The sequence below is a fragment of the Barbus barbus genome, assembly GCF_936440315.1.
Source record: "Barbus barbus genome assembly, chromosome: 34".
In the NCBI taxonomy this organism is placed as follows: domain Eukaryota; kingdom Metazoa; phylum Chordata; class Actinopteri; order Cypriniformes; family Cyprinidae; genus Barbus; species Barbus barbus.
In genome coordinates, this window is record NC_136762.1 from 625,042 (window position 1) to 644,759 (window position 19,718).

At 39.6% G+C, this 19,718-nt stretch overlaps 2 protein-coding genes and 1 long non-coding RNA gene across 4 annotated transcripts; 2 read left to right on the forward strand and 1 right to left on the reverse strand.

Annotated features, from left to right (window-relative positions):
* Positions 1-80: 80 nt before the first annotated feature.
* On the reverse strand, positions 81-4,599 carry socs9 (suppressor of cytokine signaling 9). The gene has a single exon (XM_079392254.1). It carries the CDS (start codon positions 4,593-4,595, stop codon positions 3,171-3,173), a length of 1,425 nt encoding a protein of 474 aa, XP_079248380.1. The 5' UTR covers positions 4,596-4,599; the 3' UTR covers positions 81-3,170.
* Positions 4,600-7,814: 3,215 nt separating this feature from the next.
* Positions 7,815-10,840, forward strand: LOC306854511. The gene is made up of 4 exons (XR_013782846.1): positions 7,815-7,934; positions 8,898-9,033; positions 10,407-10,451; positions 10,528-10,840. It is a non-coding gene; the product is annotated as an uncharacterized lncRNA (long non-coding RNA).
* Positions 10,841-11,616: 776 nt separating this feature from the next.
* LOC306854512 (RNA polymerase II-associated factor 1 homolog) lies at positions 11,617-19,715 on the forward strand. 2 transcript variants are annotated; one of them, XR_013782847.1, is made up of 15 exons: positions 11,627-11,825; positions 13,133-13,162; positions 14,365-14,457; positions 14,544-14,665; positions 15,531-15,597; positions 15,690-15,791; positions 15,889-15,994; positions 16,335-16,403; positions 16,509-16,612; positions 16,746-16,862; positions 17,519-17,647; positions 17,723-17,828; positions 17,932-18,016; positions 18,658-19,214; positions 19,283-19,714. XR_013782847.1 is itself a non-coding variant. In XM_079392606.1 (14 exons), the coding sequence occupies exons 1-14, from the start codon at positions 11,779-11,781 to the stop codon at positions 18,948-18,950; spliced, it is 1,470 nt and encodes a 489-aa protein (XP_079248732.1). In that variant the 5' UTR covers positions 11,617-11,778; the 3' UTR covers positions 18,951-19,715. The 2 variants fall into 2 exon arrangements, 1 of the variants encoding a protein (XP_079248732.1); XM_079392606.1 differs by having other exon boundaries at positions 11,617-11,825; positions 18,658-19,715.
* Positions 19,716-19,718: the final 3 nt, after the last annotated feature.

A 19,718-nucleotide genomic window follows, 5' to 3' on the forward strand; every position in this document is an offset into this window, starting at 1 on the left:
AGGAACTCTTTGTAGCATTGGTAGCTCCTGTTTCAAAAAGACAACAATGCAATAAAACAACAGCAGAGAGTTTTATAAGATCCAGCATCGTTTATTAATATGTGCTTTAGTAACACCGTACACACCAATACAATTATTCACACTTGGCTTTAATATATGAGAAACATGTGAAAAAATGCTAAGCATATTAGGCAAGCCTTAATATAGAAAATAAATAAATATCAGTGTAAAAAAAAACAAGGCAAGCTGCTTTAAGATCATAAGTTTGTGACATTCATGATGGTCCTCTGGAAATCACGGTCAAATGTCGAAACAAACACACTCACTGTGCTTCACATCAATCCAGACTTGACCAGACAGCAGGTTAATGTTATACATATGCTAACAGTAGTTTAATCACACTGCAGCAGACGGATCTGATTCAGGCTCCAAACACATGACGCTTGGCCGCTTTGAGTCAAGATTCAATGCAGAGGAATGAATGAATGAATGAATGAATGAATGAGTGAGTGAATGAATGAATGAATGAGTGTTTGGAGCGTTTTCAGATGGAAAAGCAGCCCCCAGCGTTCAGAGAATCCAGAATCCTTCCCAAATCAAATCCCACACGAGCGCTCATATTACAGTAAACGAGACGTGATGAGATGATCAGTGAAGATCCGCTGGGCTAAGAGAAGCAGAACTGTGGGTTCGGGCTGTTACTCGTCTACAGGCTCAAGATTGGGTGCAACGATCCGTTCTTGGATGAAGCATCATGTGGCAAAAGCATATCTGTATTTGACTTGTGTGCTGTGATTAAATGAGCAGAGATGCCTTCTGAGCGTGAATCGTGGGTATACTGGGCTCTTGGGAGTGAAGAGGAGTGCAGGGTGGATGGAGATGATCCAGAGACGCTCCATTAGCAGCGGTTCTCCAGTGTAATGTACTCCAGTGGCGTTAGCATGCAGCGGATACCATGACGTGTCTGGAATAAGCGACTGACGTCATGAACGAAAGATCCAGATCTGACATCATCTAGCATCTCTTCAAACTCAAACTTTGACTGAGGACAGAAGAAACCCAGCCTGCTGCATTAAAGAACGATAACTATAACTATATCTCAGCTGGAGCAATCGTGCTTTAGGGTGTTGTTTTTCAGCTGAAGAATGATAAAACATTTACAGCCAATCAGAATACAATGACTTTCAAGAGCTGGAGATTTTAAAGAGACGGCACACGCTTACAATAAATGGAACATTAATGTGTGGAATATAGTTATATTTAACATAATAGTCATGTTATAGTCATCACTATACTTAACATAATATTTATCGTTATAGTCAACGTTTACTCAATAATTATTGTAACAGTCAACGTTATGATTATCATTATAGTCAATGTTATACTCACTGTTACAATCATCGTTATATTGTTATAATCACTGTTATACTCAGCATTACAATCAATGTTACAGTTAACGTTATATTGTTTTAGTCAAGTTTATAGTCAACGTTATTTATTTATTAAAGATTTAACGCCATATGAGCAGCAATGGCTATATTCATGGCAAAATCAACAGTTTTCTAATAATGACAATATCATTTTAATCCATTGTTTACAATAATAATTTTATAGTCAACGTTAGAATCCACGTTATATTGTTATAGTCAACTTTATAGTTAGGGTTATATTGTTATAATCAACATTTGAGACCACGTTAAAGTCTACATTAGTCATTGTTATAGTCAACATTATATTATTATAATCAATGCTAAAGTCTACATTCGTCATTACTATAGTCATCGTTATAGTCATCGTTATAGTTATCGTTATAGTCATCGTTATAGTTATCGTTATCGTTATAGTCATCGTTATAGTTATCGTTATAGTCATCGTTATAGTCATCCTTATAGTTATCGTTATAGTCATCGTTATAGTCATCGTTATAGTTATCGTTATAGTTATCGTTATAGTCATCGTTATAGTCATCGTTATAGTCATCGTTATAGTCATCGTTATAGTCATCGTTATAGTTATCGTTATAGTCATCGTTATAGTTATCGTTATAGTTATCGTTATAGTCATCGTTATAGTCATCGTTATAGTTATCGTTATAGTCATCGTTATAGTCATCGTTATAGTCATCGTTATAGTCATCGTTATAGTTATCGTTATAGTCATCGTTATAGTTATCGTTCTTGGTGTGAATGAGACGTAACTCCCAAATGCAACACTTGTCTTGATAAAAATGATAAATATTCTAAAATAAGAAAGGCTTGCCGACTCCGTGTTACTCAGTTAATTACTCCAGTGTTGCAGGGAACCCTGATGAACAACAGCACCGTGATGACGAGCTAACAGCGATTAAACTTCATAATGAGTAGCGTCAGAAAGGCACTGGCGTCTTCATATCAGCAGTCGTGGCACTTCCGGTCTAGTGCTGTCAAACAATTAACTGCAATTAATCACATCCAAAATAAACGTTCCTGTTTACATAATATATGTGTGTACTGTGTATATTTATTATGTATATATAAATACAGACACTATACATTTAGAAAATATTTACATTTATATATAAATATATAAACATAACATATTTTTCTGAAATATATACATGCATGTGTTTATATATATATAATTATACACAGCACACACACATACAATCAAACCTAAATTTATTCAGACACCTTTCTCATATTATATCACAGTCTATTCGCTATAGTTTAGAAAATGGTACTAAAATATGAGTTAAACTGTGTCAGAACAAACTGATCTTGATGATGTCAGATAACTGATAGAAAGGTATGTAATGAATTTGGTTGAATAGCTGTCAGATGTTAAATTTAAGAACACAATTAGATAAAACCAGTTTAGCTCGACCAATCACCAAGCAGTGCTTCATTTAGTTCAGTCTGTGGTGGAAAAACATCACTTTAGCAATTAAAGAAAAACACTGAAGCAAAACATGCTCCAAATCTTTATCTGCTAGTCCACTATATGAATTATTTTGGGTGTAATATGTCACAGTTTACTTTATTTTGCTATCCTCTCTTACATAAACTATAGTGCACCCACTAGAACAAAAATACCAAAAATGATATATCTGGTGTCAGAATAATTTTATATTATGTAAACAAAAACGTGTATTTTGTATGCGTCTGACAGCACGACTCCGGCCTCGTTCCCCATCACTCCCACCAGGCGTCCAGTCTGCGGATGCGCACACGCTGCTTGTAATGGTACTCCTTCAGATGCTCCTTCAGAGCGCTGGGCAGCGGCAGAGCGCTGATGCCGTCGTATGTGGTTCTGCTGCTGATGACGGCGCGGCAGATGCGCTGCAAGCTGAAGGGCTGCGAGCGGTGGATGGGGATCGATAGCAGCGGCTCGAAGAACATGCAAGAGTTGGGGTCCTTGTAGTGCTCCAGCAGGCCGGTGACGGTGGGAGCGTGGAACACGCTGGGGTCATGCACATCGAAGCTGAAGTTATGATTCCACTGCTCGATGCGTGCATGCAGTGAGCGCCCGTACCTCCGGAAGCTAACGGAGAAGAGGTAGTCTTCCTGCGCAGAGTCACGCAATAGAAACGTCCCTTCGGGTTTGCCTTCTAACAGCGTTTCGGCTTCGTATCGGTCCATGACGCCCCAGTAGCAAGGCAGGTTTGTGATGCGAAGCAGATCGGGGACTAGGCAGTGGATGTAATCGATTTGCGTGTGAATGCGTTGGAGTCCGTCTTGCGATATAGGACTGTTCGCCGGGTCGGCTAGAGTCGGAGACACGGCACACAACTCAAAATCAGACGCTGATGAAGATGCGACGGCTTCATCGAGCGTGTCCAAACATCTCTGCAGGAGCAGCGTAGCACGCTCGTCTCCGGCTAGCTCGTTCATCCCGTGAGTCAGTTTGGGTCCGAGTTTATACAGCGGGTTGATTTGCGCCGTCACTTCGAAGGTGTGTATCTCAGCGTTGGGCGGAGGTTCAACTCCCTGTTCGATGCTGATCCGTCGTCTCTCTCGTAAACGGTCTTCCTCGTCCTCCACAGCGGCGCAGACCAGCGCGGATCCGGAATCGAGGACCGGAGCTTGAGAAATGGGAGCCGTGTGTTGTTTGATGAGGTACCACTTCTGCGCCAGGTCCGAGCCGGCGGGGAACGGACAGCTGTCCAGCATGAGCTCGCTGAGGTGGATCTTACGCCTGGAGGATGGCGAGGAGGACAGGACTTGGCTGTGGGTTTTGATGGGGAAACACTGGCCAACTGCGTCTTGGATCTTTTGTCGGAGCGTCCTGCTGCTTCCGGATGCCTTGCTCTCTGTGTCCTCAGCGGAAACCCGTTCGGAGAGCAGGGACTCGCTGGAATTGTTCAGAAGATCTCCGTACTCGAAGCCGTCGCTCACGGGCCGCTCCGAGGTCAGATTGTGTGAAGGGTGGCTTTTCTTCTTCCCCCTGGCGCCCTTCTGCCTCCCTCCATCTCGTCGCTCCTCGGAGCGGCTCTGACGCACTTTAGGCCGGGCGCCGCGCTCCCTCTCCTTCCCACGATCCCCTGCTTCCTCAGGCAGAGACATGACTGCTGCGGTGCGGATCAAGACAGACGCCGTCAGACCAGAGTCATTGCACATTCACTGAACGTGATAAATTAGCATTCGAGTCCATCCAGATCACGCTTTCGATCTGTGGAGACGACAGAAAAAGCATTTTCCCTCTGAGACATAACGAGTAAACAGCATTCATAAAGCTGACCCTTGTTTTTGATCATATTCAACACATTAAAACTGTGGACAATCTTTTATGTGCAATTCTGAGTGTACACTGTAAAAAATGACTGATTTTAACAGTAAAAGACTGTAAAAATGCTACAATACACCTGGGGAAGTCGTGGCCTAATGGTTAGAGAGTCGGACTCGTAATCGAAAGGTTGTGGGTTCGAGTCTCGGGCCGGCAGGAATTGTAGGTGGGGGGAGTGAATGTCCAGCGCTCTCTCCACCCTCAATACCACGACTGAGGTGCCCTTGAGCAAGACACCGAACCCTCAACTGCTCCCCGAGCGCCGCAGCATAAATGCCCACTGCTCCGGGTGTGTGTTCACGGTGTGTGTGTGTGTGTGTGTGTGTGTGTGTGTGTGTGTGTGTGCGTGTGTGTGCATTTGTTCACTACTCACTGCTGTGTGTGTGCACTTGGATGGGTTAAACGCAGAGCACCAATTTCGAGTATGGGTCACCATACTTGACAATACGTCACGACTTAAAAACCTGGTTAATGCTAAGTTCCCCTACTATATACGGTGAAAAACTGTATTGGACATTACATGTAATTTTACGGTAGTATACCGTTTTTGGAATTGGAAAAAGGACGTATAATTTACAGTGAATAACCGTAAATGGACATTCCCAGATTTCCCTGCGTTACATTTCACATTTTCTGTTTTTTCATTACAACAACTGTTTATTCTTAGTTTTTTCTCATCAGTTGTGTACAGTAGGGTTGTATGTTACATCTAATGTTATTTGTTGCATTATTACAGTTTCACGTGTCACCATGATGGCTTGTGATGGGCTTTGGTGCATCATGTGACTCTCTCTCATCACATGTTCTGGTGGTTATCAGTGTATTTCAAAGCTATAAAACAGATTTCAGTACTTCCATAGGTTGGTTTATTAACAGTCTATCAGTTGATGAAATTACAGTATTTAAATGTAAATTTAAGTTAAATCTGTAAAACCTAAAATGTTGCTACCGTATTTTTTACGGGATAATTCTGGCAACCACACCTGCCGTTCTTTACTGGATTTGTTTTTTTACAGTGTACTAGACACAGGTGAGTGCACTTAACAAACCACCTGTTGTAACACACTCTTTACTATGCATTGCCTCTAGACACGATAAAAACACTCCCTGCTACAAACACTCTTACTATGTTTACTGGTGCATTTCACTAATATAATAATAATATAATAAAATAATCTTGCACAATCTCACGTACAGCATTCATGTGCAGTTCTTGTGCAGTCTCTCTCAGATTATGTGTATGTACACTGCTTATAGTATATGTATTAGTGCTGCAAAACAATTAGTCACAATTAATTGTTTAAAAAAAAGTTTGTTTACATGCTATATGTGTATATTTATTATGTATATATAAATAATTACCTTTGTATAACTCAATATTTTCACTAACTGCAAAAGCTGAATAATCAGTCTACTGATTAATTAGTGAAATAATCCACGATCAGTCGATTAATCGTTCTAATAATTGTTGGATTAATCGATTATTGAAACAATTGTTTGTGGCAGGCCTAGTTACTGTTAACCAGAGCTATTCAAAATACTTTTGTTTAAATAAAATAAAATTAAAAAAATTAAATAAAACTAAACAATTTAAAAAAAAAAAGGACAAAAGAACATAAAAAATGACTAAAAATAAAGTAAAAATGACGAAAGCACAACAACATTATTAAAACTAAAACCGTAAAATAAAGCTAAACAGAACAGAATGTGTTGAAAGGCTAATAAAAAAGGACAAACGCACATACAATTACACAAACTTGATTGTAAAATATGAATTAATACTACAATAGTATAGAAATAATACTAAAACAGCATCAGATGACACTTTGACATGATTCTGGCATTGTGTACTCCTCACATTATTACTGTATTACTGGCTCCTGGAACAACTGCTTGGATTCTATTCTCAAGTCACTTTGAATAAAAGAATTATAGCCTCTGGAAATATATATTTGTAGAAAAGGCAGATTCGGTCTAATAATCACACAATATTACTGCACTTTAGTGTCAGAAGTCAGAAACACGAACCTGTCACTCCTCCGCTGTGAACGAGGCTTTGATTAATGATCTGTGATGGATTAAATCACTTTAATAAGTCATCTTCAATCAATAAAGTCGCTTTAACTCGAGCTAACGCGATCAGCCCTGCCGCTACCGTAGCGGTGACGTCACTTCCTGCTCATTCCAGAGGATTATTATATTCAATATAATTCATAGTTGAATTATTATTGCGTTTATTAGTTTCATGATTCAAACGACTTTATGAACATTATTATTTAGATATGTAAATTAAATTCAGATTTGAAATGACTCTTCGACTCTATCGTTTTGTCCGACAGTGCCTCCTGCTGTTCGGATGAACATGTGTTTTGTAGCGGTGTGTACAGTAATAATATCCAACATTATAATATTGGTATATTATTATTTATTATCTGTTTCTGTCTCTCTGATGCACTATAGAGCTTCTGTCACTATAACATATTCCTCGTATGTGCAAACATCCCTGGCCAATAAAGCTCATTCTGATTCTGGTGTTATTTAATATGTAATATATGCATTATTAACCCAATTATTTCTTTCACCATTTTCTCTGCATTGTTTACAGCTCGATGACTTGTAGGACCTCATGAATAAGAATACAAATATAAAGTTAGGTGTGAGGAAATGACTCCGAGGACTATAATGTATTGTATGTAAATATAGAATTAATGTTCATCCCATAACTCAATACTAAAGAATGTGATAAATCCTTCATAATTAGGAAAATAATAAATGACTGAAAATATTTAAGTAACTGAACAATTTCTATTTACAAATACAATTAATAAAAATAAACCAGACTTAATGCATTAAATCATAACCTAGTAATATTTTATATAATAATGCATTCAGTCATAGTGTAATATTTTATAGTAGAAAAAAGTTCTCAGGTTAGATAATCTTCCAAACAGCAGGAGGCACTGTCTGAAAACCCGCTAGTTCTGGGAGTGCAGGTCTGAGCCTGCAGCTTCATGATGTTGATGCGCTTTCACGAGGACTTTTATTCTGAAATACGAGCGCGAGTGCGCATGACCGGAAGTGGCGTTTCAGAGCGATCGGATGGACTGTAAACAGATCCTTCAGCAACTGTGTTTAGTTCATTAATCAGCAGCACAGCCCACAGATCATTACAGGTGAGGCTCGTTCACTGATTTACAGACTGACAGGCAGATGATGATGATGATGATGATGAAGGTGATGATGATGATGATGATTATGGTGTAATGTTCAGTGTTGATGATGAAGATGATGATGATGATGAAGGTGATGATGATGATGATGATGATGAAGGTGATGATGATGATGATGATGATGATGATGTTGTTGTTGATGATGTTGATGATGAAGGTGATGTTGTTGTTGATGATGATGATGAAGGTGATGATGTTGATGATGATGATAAAGGTGTTGTTGTTGTTGTTGTTGATGATGATGATGAAGGTGATGATGATGATGATGTTGTTAATGATGATTATGGTGTAATGTTCAGTGTTGATGATGAAGGTGATGATGATGATGGTGAAGGTGATGATGATGATGATGATGGTGTTGTTGTTGTTGTTGATGATGAAGGTGATGATGATGATGATGTTGTTGATGATGATGATGATGATGATGAAGGTGATGATGATGATGATGATGAAGGTGATGTTGATGATGAAGGTGATGATGATGATGATGAAGGTGATGTTGATGATGAAGGTGATGATGATGATGATGATGTTGTTGATGATGATGAAGGTGATGTTGTTGATGATGATGATGATGATGATGAAGGTGATGATGATGATGATGATAATGATGATGATGATGAAGGTGATGATGATGATGATGAAGGTGATGATGTTGATGATGATGATGAAGGTGATGTTGTTGATGATGATGATGATGATGATGATGTTGTTGATGATGATGATGATGAAGGTGATGATGATGATGATGATGATGATGATGAAGTTGATGATGATGTTGTTGATGATGATGATGATGAAGGTGATGATGATGTTGTTGTTGATGATGATGATGATGATGAAGGTGATGATGATGATGATGAAGGTGATGATGATGATGATGAAGGTGATGATGATGTTCTCCAGGTGTCAGGATGGTGTGTGAGCTGCTGCTGTCTTCGCTCTGGTTCCTGTTCGTGATCTTCTGGCTGGAGAGCATCAGTGTTTGGCTCTTTCTGTGTCTGTACTATCAGGACCGGGTTTTCTATCACTGGGGCTCAGGGTGAGTCCGGCTCACATTCATCTTCATCTAAACACTCTCTAACCTGCCTGAAGAAGCAGATCTTCTGTGAGCCGAGCCTGCTTCTTCACTAGATCTGTACTGAGACTGCTTTCACTCAAACTGCACAAATAAACGCTCCACAATCTAACAGCTGAACAAACTGAGACATGTGACCCTGGAGCACAAAACCTGTCATGAGGGTCAGTTTTGTGATTGAGATTGAGATACATCATCTGAAGCTGAATAAATAATCTTTCCATTGATGTATGGTTTGTTATGATCGGACAATATTTGTCTGAGATACAACTATTAGAAAATCTGGAATCTGAGGGAGCAAAAAAATCTAAATATTGAGAAAATCTCCTTTAAAGTTGTTCAAATGAAGTTCTTAGCAATGCATATTACTAATCAAATATGAAGTTTTGATATATTTATGGTAGGAAATTTACTAAATATCTTCATGGAACATGATCTTAATATCCTAATGATTTTTGTCATAAAAGAGAAATGTATAATTGTGATCCATACAATGTATTGTTGTCTATTGCTACAGATATACCTGTGTTACTCATGACTGCTTCTGTGCTGCAGGGTCAGATATGTATATAGTAATTTTACTATTTAAAATAATTAATATAGCTAATTATGAAACAATCATTTTACGTTTATTTTACAGTGCAGTTGTATTATCATATTAACACATTACTGCCTTTGGGATGATAATAATAAACTCTAATAATAATGATAATGATAAATCTTATTTTTGTTGTTATTTAACTATTTGAATATAAAATAATATTCATGATCATGTTTAATCAAATTGATGAATAATAATAATTTATTATTATTATTTTAAAATGAATATATTAATAATAATTAAAATAATGCTACAAATAAGAAATTATTATATAATACTAAATAAAATAAATGTGTTATTATTATTGTTTGAACATAAGATACTATAAATATTTAATATTCAAATGATTAAATAATAATATAATTTATTATTATATTTTAAAAATTGAATATAAAATAGTATTATTACTTTATAATCAGATTGTATGGCTTGCTTTTTAACTCTTAACTTTTGACTTTGTTCAGTTTGATCATGCAAAACGGGTCGGAGCTCTTACTTTTGTTCTCAGTGTGATGCATTCAACTTTAACATATACAACATGTTTGGTTGGAGTTATTACAGAAGGAATCCTGATCACAGCACACACTTACTATAAGGTTATGGTTAGTTGCATGTGATTCTGCTTATTCTACTGTTCGTTTCCTACGGTAAGTACATGTGCCGTGTAACGGACACTGTCACCAGATGTTGTTCCGCTGCACGCTGCGGGTCAAGTAACGCTTTGTTTTGTCTGCAGTGAGACTGCAGATGATCCGGATCAGCTCCTCTATGTGTTGAGCAGGTCAGCTTCATTTCTGCTCTGCTCTGCTTTCATTCGTTGATAAAGAAACACAGACAAGCATCATCTTCTCCCACAGAACCGATCCGTCTGCGCACATGCAGACGTGAGGAAGTGATGTCATCAGGCCAGGTCAGAGGTCAGCGGGTGCTGTGAGTCTGTGATGGAGGATCGAGCGAGGAGACCAGCAGAAACACACTAAAGGCCAGCAGGGGTTATAGATCTCTGCACATGATCAGAGACAAACCTCCTCACACTCTTACCTGAGTTTAACCTCATTTTATACAACATTCAAATCTCCACATTAGCTTTTAGACAATTATTGTGTCTTCTATTTTTGTACCAACCTGTCTTTTTTACCTAATAATAGTAATAAAGCAGTTTTAACCCGAGTTTCTGTGAGGTTTTGTTTCTACACTGAACATAAACAAGTCAAATCTGCTTCTGTGGAAGGAAAAATAATGCTTTATATTTCATAAAACCTGAAGAACCTTCACAAACAGAGCCACAGATCGATCAAAGCAGTTTATTTCCACATTATATTAGTGCTGGCCAATGATTAATCGCATGCTAAATAAGTATTTGTTTATATAATGTGTGTGTACTGTGTTTATTAGTGATGTCTGCAGGAATACACACTCATGCCTGAATATATTTCAGAAAAATGTGCTCTTTATATATTAAATATGTACACATAATATAAATTATATGAATGTAAATATTTTCCACATATATACTGTATGTGTGTATTTATATGTACATAAACATACACAGCACACATAAATGATGTAAACAAAACCCTTTATTTAGGATGTGATTAATGGTTTGACAGCACTATTATTCTCTCTTATCAAACATTACAGTCAGGTTACTTGTGAAGAACAACATTGAGAAGTCTGGTTTGTCGTTAAATCACGTGTGTTCATCTGTTTCTTTCATCTTTTCTCTACTTTATGAAGGAATAGCAGAAGGAACGAGCTGAAAGCAAACTAAAAGTCAATCAAAACAAACATCGCACTGTACTGCTATAATAAACACCTCTGTTCATATAACTGCACTATATGAATAAACACTGATATATGTCATTATATAAGTGTATGAATGCATGAATACATATACAGAGTGTGTGCGTGTGAGTTTGATTCAGGCACTGATCGGGGCAGCCGCTCCTCCCGCTCGGGGTCCTTCAGCAGACGCTGCGGGGCGGAAGTCACATGCGCGCGGGCTGCTGTTGTTTCTGACGATAAACTGATTTAAGCTGTTAATTGGTTTGTGTTTAATCGTCGTTTATCGATCATTTGCGTGGAGAAGCGCGTTTATTTCCTGCACCATGGCTCCTACGATACAGACGCAGGCGCAGCGCGAGGACGGACACCGGTGAGAGATTACGATTATAAACCCGATAAAACAACAGCAACACATGCTATCACTGAACACTCGCACTTCCGCTCACACAAGTCCTCGCGATAATTACTGCCTTTAATTACACACTTCACACATCGGTGTATTGAACTGGCCGTGTCTCATTACTGCCTCAGTAGAGTGTACTACAGCAGTGATGCTTCAGTAGTGTGTACTACAGCCGTGATGCCTCAGTAGTGTGTACTACAGCCGTGATGCTTCAGTAGTGTGTACTACAGCCGTGATGCTTCAGTAGTGTGTACTACAGCCGTGATGCCTCAGTAGTGTGTACTACAGCCGTGATGCTTCAGTAGTGTGTACTACAGCCGTGATGCCTCAGTAGTGTGTACTACAGCCGTGATGCTTCAGTAGTGTGTACTACAGCAGTGATGCCTCAGTAGTGTGTACTACAGCAGTGATGCCTCAGTAGTGTGTACTACAGCCGTGATGCTTCAGTAGTGTGTACTACAGCCGTGATGCCTCAGTAGTGTGTACTACAGCCGTGATGCTTCAGTAGTGTGTACTACAGCCGTGATGCTTGCTCAGTAGTGTGTACTACAGCCGTGATGCTTCAGTAGTGTGTACTACAGCCGTGATGCTTCAGTAGTGTGTACTACAGCCGTGATGCCTCAGTAGTGTGTACTACAGCAGTGATGCCTCAGTAGTGTGTACTACAGCAGTGATGCTTCAGTAGTGTGTACTACAGCCGTGATGCTTCAGTAGTGTGTACTACAGCAGTGATGCCTCAGTAGTGTGTACTACAGCAGTGATGCCTCAGTAGTGTGTACTACAGCCGTGATGCTTCAGTAGTGTGTACTACAGCCGTGATGCCTCAGTAGTGTGTACTACAGCCGTGATGCTTCAGTAGTGTGTACTACAGCCGTGATGCTTGCTCAGTAGTGTGTACTACAGCCGTGATGCTTCAGTAGTGTGTACTACAGCCGTGATGCTTCAGTAGTGTGTACTACAGCCGTGATGCCTCAGTAGTGTGTACTACAGCCGTGATGCTTCAGTAGTGTGTACTACAGCCGTGATGCTTCAGTAGTGTGTACTACAGCAGTGATGCCTCAGTAGTGTGTACTACAGCCGTGATGCTTCAGTAGTGTGTACTACAGCCGTGATGCCTCAGTAGTGTGTACTACAGCCGTGATGCTTCAGTAGTGTGTACTACAGCCGTGATGCTTCAGTAGTGTGTACTACAGCAGTGATGCCTCAGTAGTGTGTACTACAGCCGTGATGCCTCAGTAGTGTGTAACTGTTCATGTGTTTTGTGTTTACTACAGGAGTTCAGCTCACAGAAGCGTCCCAGAGAGGTACTGATGATGATGATGATGATGATGAGGATGATGATGATGAAGATGATGAAGATGTTTCATGCAGGGCTGCAACAAGCCATTATTTTGAGTCGAATCTAACGATTAATTAACTACTCATGGATTATTTCACTGATTAATCAGTACACTTTGATTATTCAGCTTCTGTAATTAGTTAAAATATTGAGTTCTAACAGATAAACAAAGTTAATGACTTCAGCTTTTGGAAATCATATTACGTTATTATAATTAATTTATACAAATGAATATGAATGAATGAATGAATGAATTATGCATTTATATAGTGCTTTATTGTGTATTGCTGTACACCCAAAGCACTTTACAATCATGTGGGGGTCACTCCTCAACCACCACCAGTGTGCAGCATCCACTTGGATGATGCGACGGCAGCCACAGCAAAACAGCACCAGTGCGCTCACCATAGACCAGCTACAGGTGGAGAGGAGAGAGAGATAGAGCCAATCAAGTGTATGGGGATTATTAGGAGGCCATGATAGACAAGGGCCAGTGGAGGGAATTTGTCCAGGACACCGGGGTTACACCCCTACTCTTTACGAGAAGTGCCATGGGATTTTTAATGACCACAGAGAGTCAGGACCTCGGTTTAACATCTCATCCGAAAATGTTTATCTGTATGAATGAGTAACTGAGTGACACGTCATTCTGCCAAACATCTCCTTTTGTAATTCATACGGAGAAGAAAGAAAATAAAGGTAAGTGTTAAGACGCTTTATTTCTGGATAAACTGTGTTATTCACAACATTATCTCTGAAGATACCTTTCTAAAACAGTCCTGAGCTAGATCAGACTGAGCAGATCGAACTGACAGTGCCGCTGGCTGGTTTTCATGCTTGTACTGTAAAGCTGCTTGATCTATTGCATAAAGCACTATAGAAATAAACATGATGGGACTGGACTTTACCGGAGGACCGAACAAACATCACATCTGTAATCAGATGCTTCCTGAACTGCTGCTTTCTCGTTTTGATCCTAACCACCATAAACAGCATTCAACATTAGTCTTCTTCAGCACTGTTTAGGGTGGATAGTGTGTGAATCAGAGCGCAGTCAGGGATGTGTTTGTTTGAGTGACTCGACCAATCACGTGAGAGTGGGGCGGGGCTGTCTGTTTGACTGACAGACGGAAACCTGTGGTGTGTTTAATGTCTTGTGTGCTGCAGGTCTGGCGTCGTGTGCAGAGTGAAGTATGGAAACAGTCTTCCGGATATCCCCTTCGATCCGAAGTTCATCGCGTATCCGTTTGACCAGCACAGGTACAGCTCTGACACGCGTCTGCCGCTGGCCTCGGCTCTGTAGGGCTGCTGGGATACGCTGCAGTGACGCGTGCTGTGTGTTGCAGGTTTGTGCAGTATAAAGCCACATCACTAGAGAAGCAGCACAAGCACGAGCTGCTCACCGAACCCGATCTGGGCGTCACCATCGACCTCATCAACCCTGACACGTACCGCATCGACCCCAGCAGTGAGTCCAACACACCCAGCAGTTATCACACTCAACTCAAACATAACATACATTTGAGTTTGAAATAATATATTACAATGTATTTTATTTCATCTAGTTGCCAAAGCATCGTTTGACTTGAAGTTCTAAAATAACTGAAATAAAAACGATGTAGACATTAAAAAAACAACTGATATTCATAATTAAAAAAAGCCTCTAATAGTATCTCATAACGCAGACACACACAGAATACTTCATATATGCTACATGTATCATGATACAGTTCCATGGAAATTCAACCCTAAATATTTTATATGAAAGAATCAAATAATTATCTAACACATTTCATTTTCCCTTCATTTCTATTTACTTTTTGCTGGATTCACTTTATTGGGTTAATTACAATTTTAAAAAGCTTTAAAGAGTTTAGAAAACCTTAACAATTTAATCAATCTTTTAAAATTTAATAAAACGAATATATATAAATACACACATACATATATATTCCTTTACAGCAAAACTTAATTTTTTATAACAACTAACATGCAGAGCAAATGTTTTTTTTATATATATATAATTTTTTTACAAGAAAGAAATAGTAATGTTTCTGTCATAATTTCTTTTTTTTTAATTCAAATTAATTTCATTCTCATGATTAAATCCAAAATCCGTGCCATTCCCTGTTATACTGTAAGTTCAGTTTTTATGACCGGTTTCCCTCTGTGTTTCCCTCACAGACATCTGATCTGAATAACGACACCGTTGTCTTCTGTAGAGCTGCTTTACTGTTGAAATGAGACTGTTTACTGCTATTCTCCTGTTTATTTCTGTGAAGCTGCTTTGAAGCAATCTGTACCGTATAAAGCACTATAAAGGTGTGTTTCAGTTCTGTTGGATCCTGCTGACGAGAAGCTGCTGGAGGAGGAAATTCAGGCTCCGTCGAGCTCAAAGAGGTGCGAGACAATCATTTCAGCACACAAACACCTTCTCCTGTGACCTTTGACCCCCAGCACTGACTCTGACGAGTGTGTGTGTGTGTGTTCAGGTCCCAGCAGCATGCGAAGGTGGTGCCGTGGATGAGGAAGACGGAGTACATCTCCACCGAGTTCAACAGATACGGCGTCTCCAACGAGAAGGTGGAAGTCAAGTGAGTGAGACGCCACCAGTCTCTGTCTCACACCTCAATGTGATGCACTGATCATCATGTGACCCGTGTGTGTGTGTGTGTGTGTGTGTGTGTGTAGGATCGGTGTGTCTGTGAAGCAGCAGTTCACAGAGGAGGAGATCTACAAAGACAGAGACAGTCAGATCGCAGCCATCGAGAAGACGTTTGAAGATGCACAGAAATCTGTGAGCACACACACACAGATCACACAAACTCTCTTACAAACCATACACACACACACACAAATCACACAAATTCTCACACACACACACACACACACATAGATCACACTTAAACATACACACTCACACTTACACACACACTCTCTCTCTCACACACACACACACACACACACATACAGTCTCACACACACTTACACACTCTCTGTCTCTCACACACACACACACACTTATACACACACACACACACACACACTCTCTCTCTCTTACACACACACACACACACACGTGACATCAGCGTCAGTCTGATGCGTTTCTGATTCATTCTTCTGTTGGAATCTTCCAGATTGCCCAGCATTACAGCAAACCCAGAGTCACACCAGTGGAGGTTCTGCCTGTCTTCCCAGACTTCAAGGTCTCTCTCTCTCACACACACACACACACACACACACACACAAACATACATTACATTACGTTCAGTGCTCATATCTATCCGTTTCTCGTCTGTCTTTCCTCACAGATGTGGATTAATCCGTGTGCTCAAGTCATCTTCGATTCTGATCCGGCACCTAAAGATGTTTCTGCTCCAGCGGGGGTGGACATGATGTCACAGGCCATGATCAGGTGTGTGTGAATCCTTGCTTCAGATCAGTGCTCATCCCAGCCTGCATCCTGACAAACACGCTCTGCAGAACACTGATGAGGCTGACTTCAAAGCTCTCTGTGTGTGTGTGTGTGTGTGTGTGTGTGTGTTCAGGGGTATGATGGACGAGGAAGGAAATCAGTTTGTGGCATACTTCCTTCCTAACGAGGACACGATGCGCAAACGCAAGAGAGACGTGGATGAGGATCTGGAGTACATGCCGGATGAAGTGTAAGAATCATTCATCAAACAGCGTTCACATCCATCAGTGATTGTGTTTGCAAACTGATGAGAGGGAATTCTGATAACACTATTTACAATAATAATATATATATAATAACAACAATAGTAAAATCCATTAATACGTGATTCACATAGCTGCAGTTAATGGGTGGAATTATGTTAATTATAAATGAGCATCAATGTGCACTCGGATACAGATGGTTGGCATTCATTAATATTATTAAATCTGAGGTTTCCAGAGCATTTCTGAATCCGTGAAGGTACATTTTATGCACAAATTCTTTTAATAAATTAACTTTTTTTCTTATATCTCACAATTCAGACTTTTCTTCTCAGAGTTGCTTAGAGTTATAAAAGTCCAGTTAAAAAAGTTTATCTCATAATTGAGTTTACTGCTTGTATGTCTGAGAAAAAAGTCTGAATTGCAACATAAGTCTTTTTTTATTGCGATATAATTATCTATCATGTGGCAGAAACAAACTCAAACATAAAAATGGTTAAAACTGAAAATTAAAAAAATACAAACCAATGACAAAAATGTAAATACAACTAAATGAAAGCATGAAATACATATATATTTTTATTTTAAAAACTATAATAGTATCTCAATGCTACTAAAATAACATTGGTGTGTGTGTGTGTAGGTATGATTATAAGATTGCTCGCGAGTACAACTGGAACGTGAAGAACAAGGCCAGTAAAGGATACGAGGAGAACTACTTCTTCATCTTCAGAGATGGAGATGGAGTTTATTATAATGAGCTGGAGACCAGGTAACTGTCAATCACACAGGCAGCTCCGCCCACTCTGGCTTTGTGTGTTACTGACCGTGTGTGTGTGTGTTTTAGGGTGCGTCTGAGCAAGCGGCGAGCGAAGGTCGGCGCTCAGTCGTCTACAAACGCTGTGCTGGTGTGCAAACACAGAGACATGAACGAGAAGGAGCTGGAGGCTCAGGTCAGTTCTCACATCACGATCATCTTTAGAAACAGCAGATACAGTTGATCTGCACAGAAACAGCAGATTGTAAGTCACTGACCTGTGTGTGTCTGATGGACAGGAGGCTCGCAAGGCTCAGCTGGAGAATCACGAGCCCGAGGATGAAGAGGAGGAGCTGGACCTGGAGAAAGACATGCAGGACTCTGGTAACACAAGCACCTTTGTATCATGTACCTGTGTGTGTTTAGCACAAGGCCTTTCGACATTTAAACTGTTGCCATGCTTATCGTTGTAGATGTCGTCATATAGTTTTCACTATAGTGCTCTATTTTTAGTAATTTTTTACTTTAGTTTATAATATCATTATTTTTATTGTTATCGCTATAGTTACTGCCATAGTTATTGTTGTAGTTATCATCATAGCTGTAGTCATCACTATAGTTATATTTAGCGTTATATATATATATATATATATATATATATATATATATATATATATATATATATAATAGTTATCAGTTATTGCTATATTTATCGTCATAGCTATCATTATTGTCATAGATATTGTTATTATTGTTATCGCTGTAGTTGTTGTTGTATTTATTTTTATCATAGTTATTATATTTTGTAGTTATGGTTACAGTTGCCGTCATAGTTATCATTGCTATAGTTATCGTTATAGTTTTTCTGTTGTTATGCTCCTCTCTATAGTTGCTGTTCTAGTTATTTTCACAGTTACAGTCATAGTTATCGTTACAGTTGTGAATGAGCGTTTAGTGCTTGATGTTATTAGTACTTCATCATAAACCTGTGTTTGATGTGAATGTAATAATTCTTGTGTGCTCAGGCGAGGAGCGCGAGAAAGCCAGCGACTCGGACAACTCTGAGAGCGAGTCTGAGCGCGAGGATGAGGAGCGGCCCGCCGATGAAGAGGAGGAGGAGGAGGAGGGTAAGCGGCGTGAGAGGAAGAGCAGTGGCAGCGAGAGCGGCGAGGACCGGCAGGCGCGTGACGAGGAGGAGATCTTTGGCAGTGATGACGACAGCGAGGATGAGGAGGGTGAGCGAGCGAGGAGCAACAGCAGCAGCGTCCAGCACAGCGGCAGCGAGAGAGCATCCGACTCCAGCGACGACAGCGAATAAGCCCCGCCCCCAGCAGCTCCTGCTGTTTCCTGTTCCTGTTCGCTCTTCTGAACTCTCCGGTGCTTTCATCAATCTCAGCTCTCTCTTCATCCCAATGAAATCATATGAGTTTGACACAGACGTGTGAGTGCACAGCAAAAAAAGGGCTTATCTTACTTTTATTGGAAATTCTTAAATTAAGATGCATTTACTAGATAAGCACAATGAAATTAGACATTTAGTCTTGTTACCAGGGGAAACTAAAGTGCATTTTGCTTGAAATAAGTTCAATGATCTGCCATTGGGGTAAGTATAATCTTGTTTTAAAAATATTTTACTTGCACCACTGGCAGATCATTTTACTTCAATTAAGCAAAATGCACTTAATGTAATTTCCCCTGGAAACAAGACTAAATGACTAATTTCATTGTGCTTATCTAGTAAATGCATCTTAATTTAAGAATTTCCAGATATTTTTACTAGAAAGCAGATAAAAATCCTAAGTAAGATGAGCCTTTGTTGCAGTGTGTGTGTCCTGCGATCTGTAAGAGATGCTGATCTGAGGAATGAACTGAATGATGCTTTTATTCTGCTGTAGTTTGATCATTTCCTGTTTGTAACGTTTAATTTTTCTGCTTTTCCATCATGGACTGAGCAGATCACTTATTAGGGAGCATCTTTTTTGGTCGTTTTTCTCTCATTACAGTGTAAAGATTGTAAATAAACAATGATTGAATTAGTTTTCTAGAGCTGATCTGATGTCATGCACTAAAAACCACCAAACGCACT

Excerpts from the sequence above, each read along its gene's own strand:
- socs9 (XM_079392254.1), bottom strand. The coding sequence starts at position 4,595 with ATGTGCAATGACTCTGGTCTGACGGCGTCTGTCTTGATCCGCACCGCA.
- LOC306854512 (XM_079392606.1), top strand. The coding sequence starts at position 11,779 with ATGGCTCCTACGATACAGACGCAGGCGCAGCGCGAGGACGGACACCG. Across the intron at positions 16,404-16,508 it reads CTGTCTTCCCAGACTTCAAG|ATGTGGATTAATCCGTGTGC; the intron begins GTCTCTCTCTCT and ends CTTTCCTCACAG. Across the intron at positions 16,863-17,518 it reads GAGTACATGCCGGATGAAGT|GTATGATTATAAGATTGCTC; the intron begins GTAAGAATCATT and ends GTGTGTGTGTAG.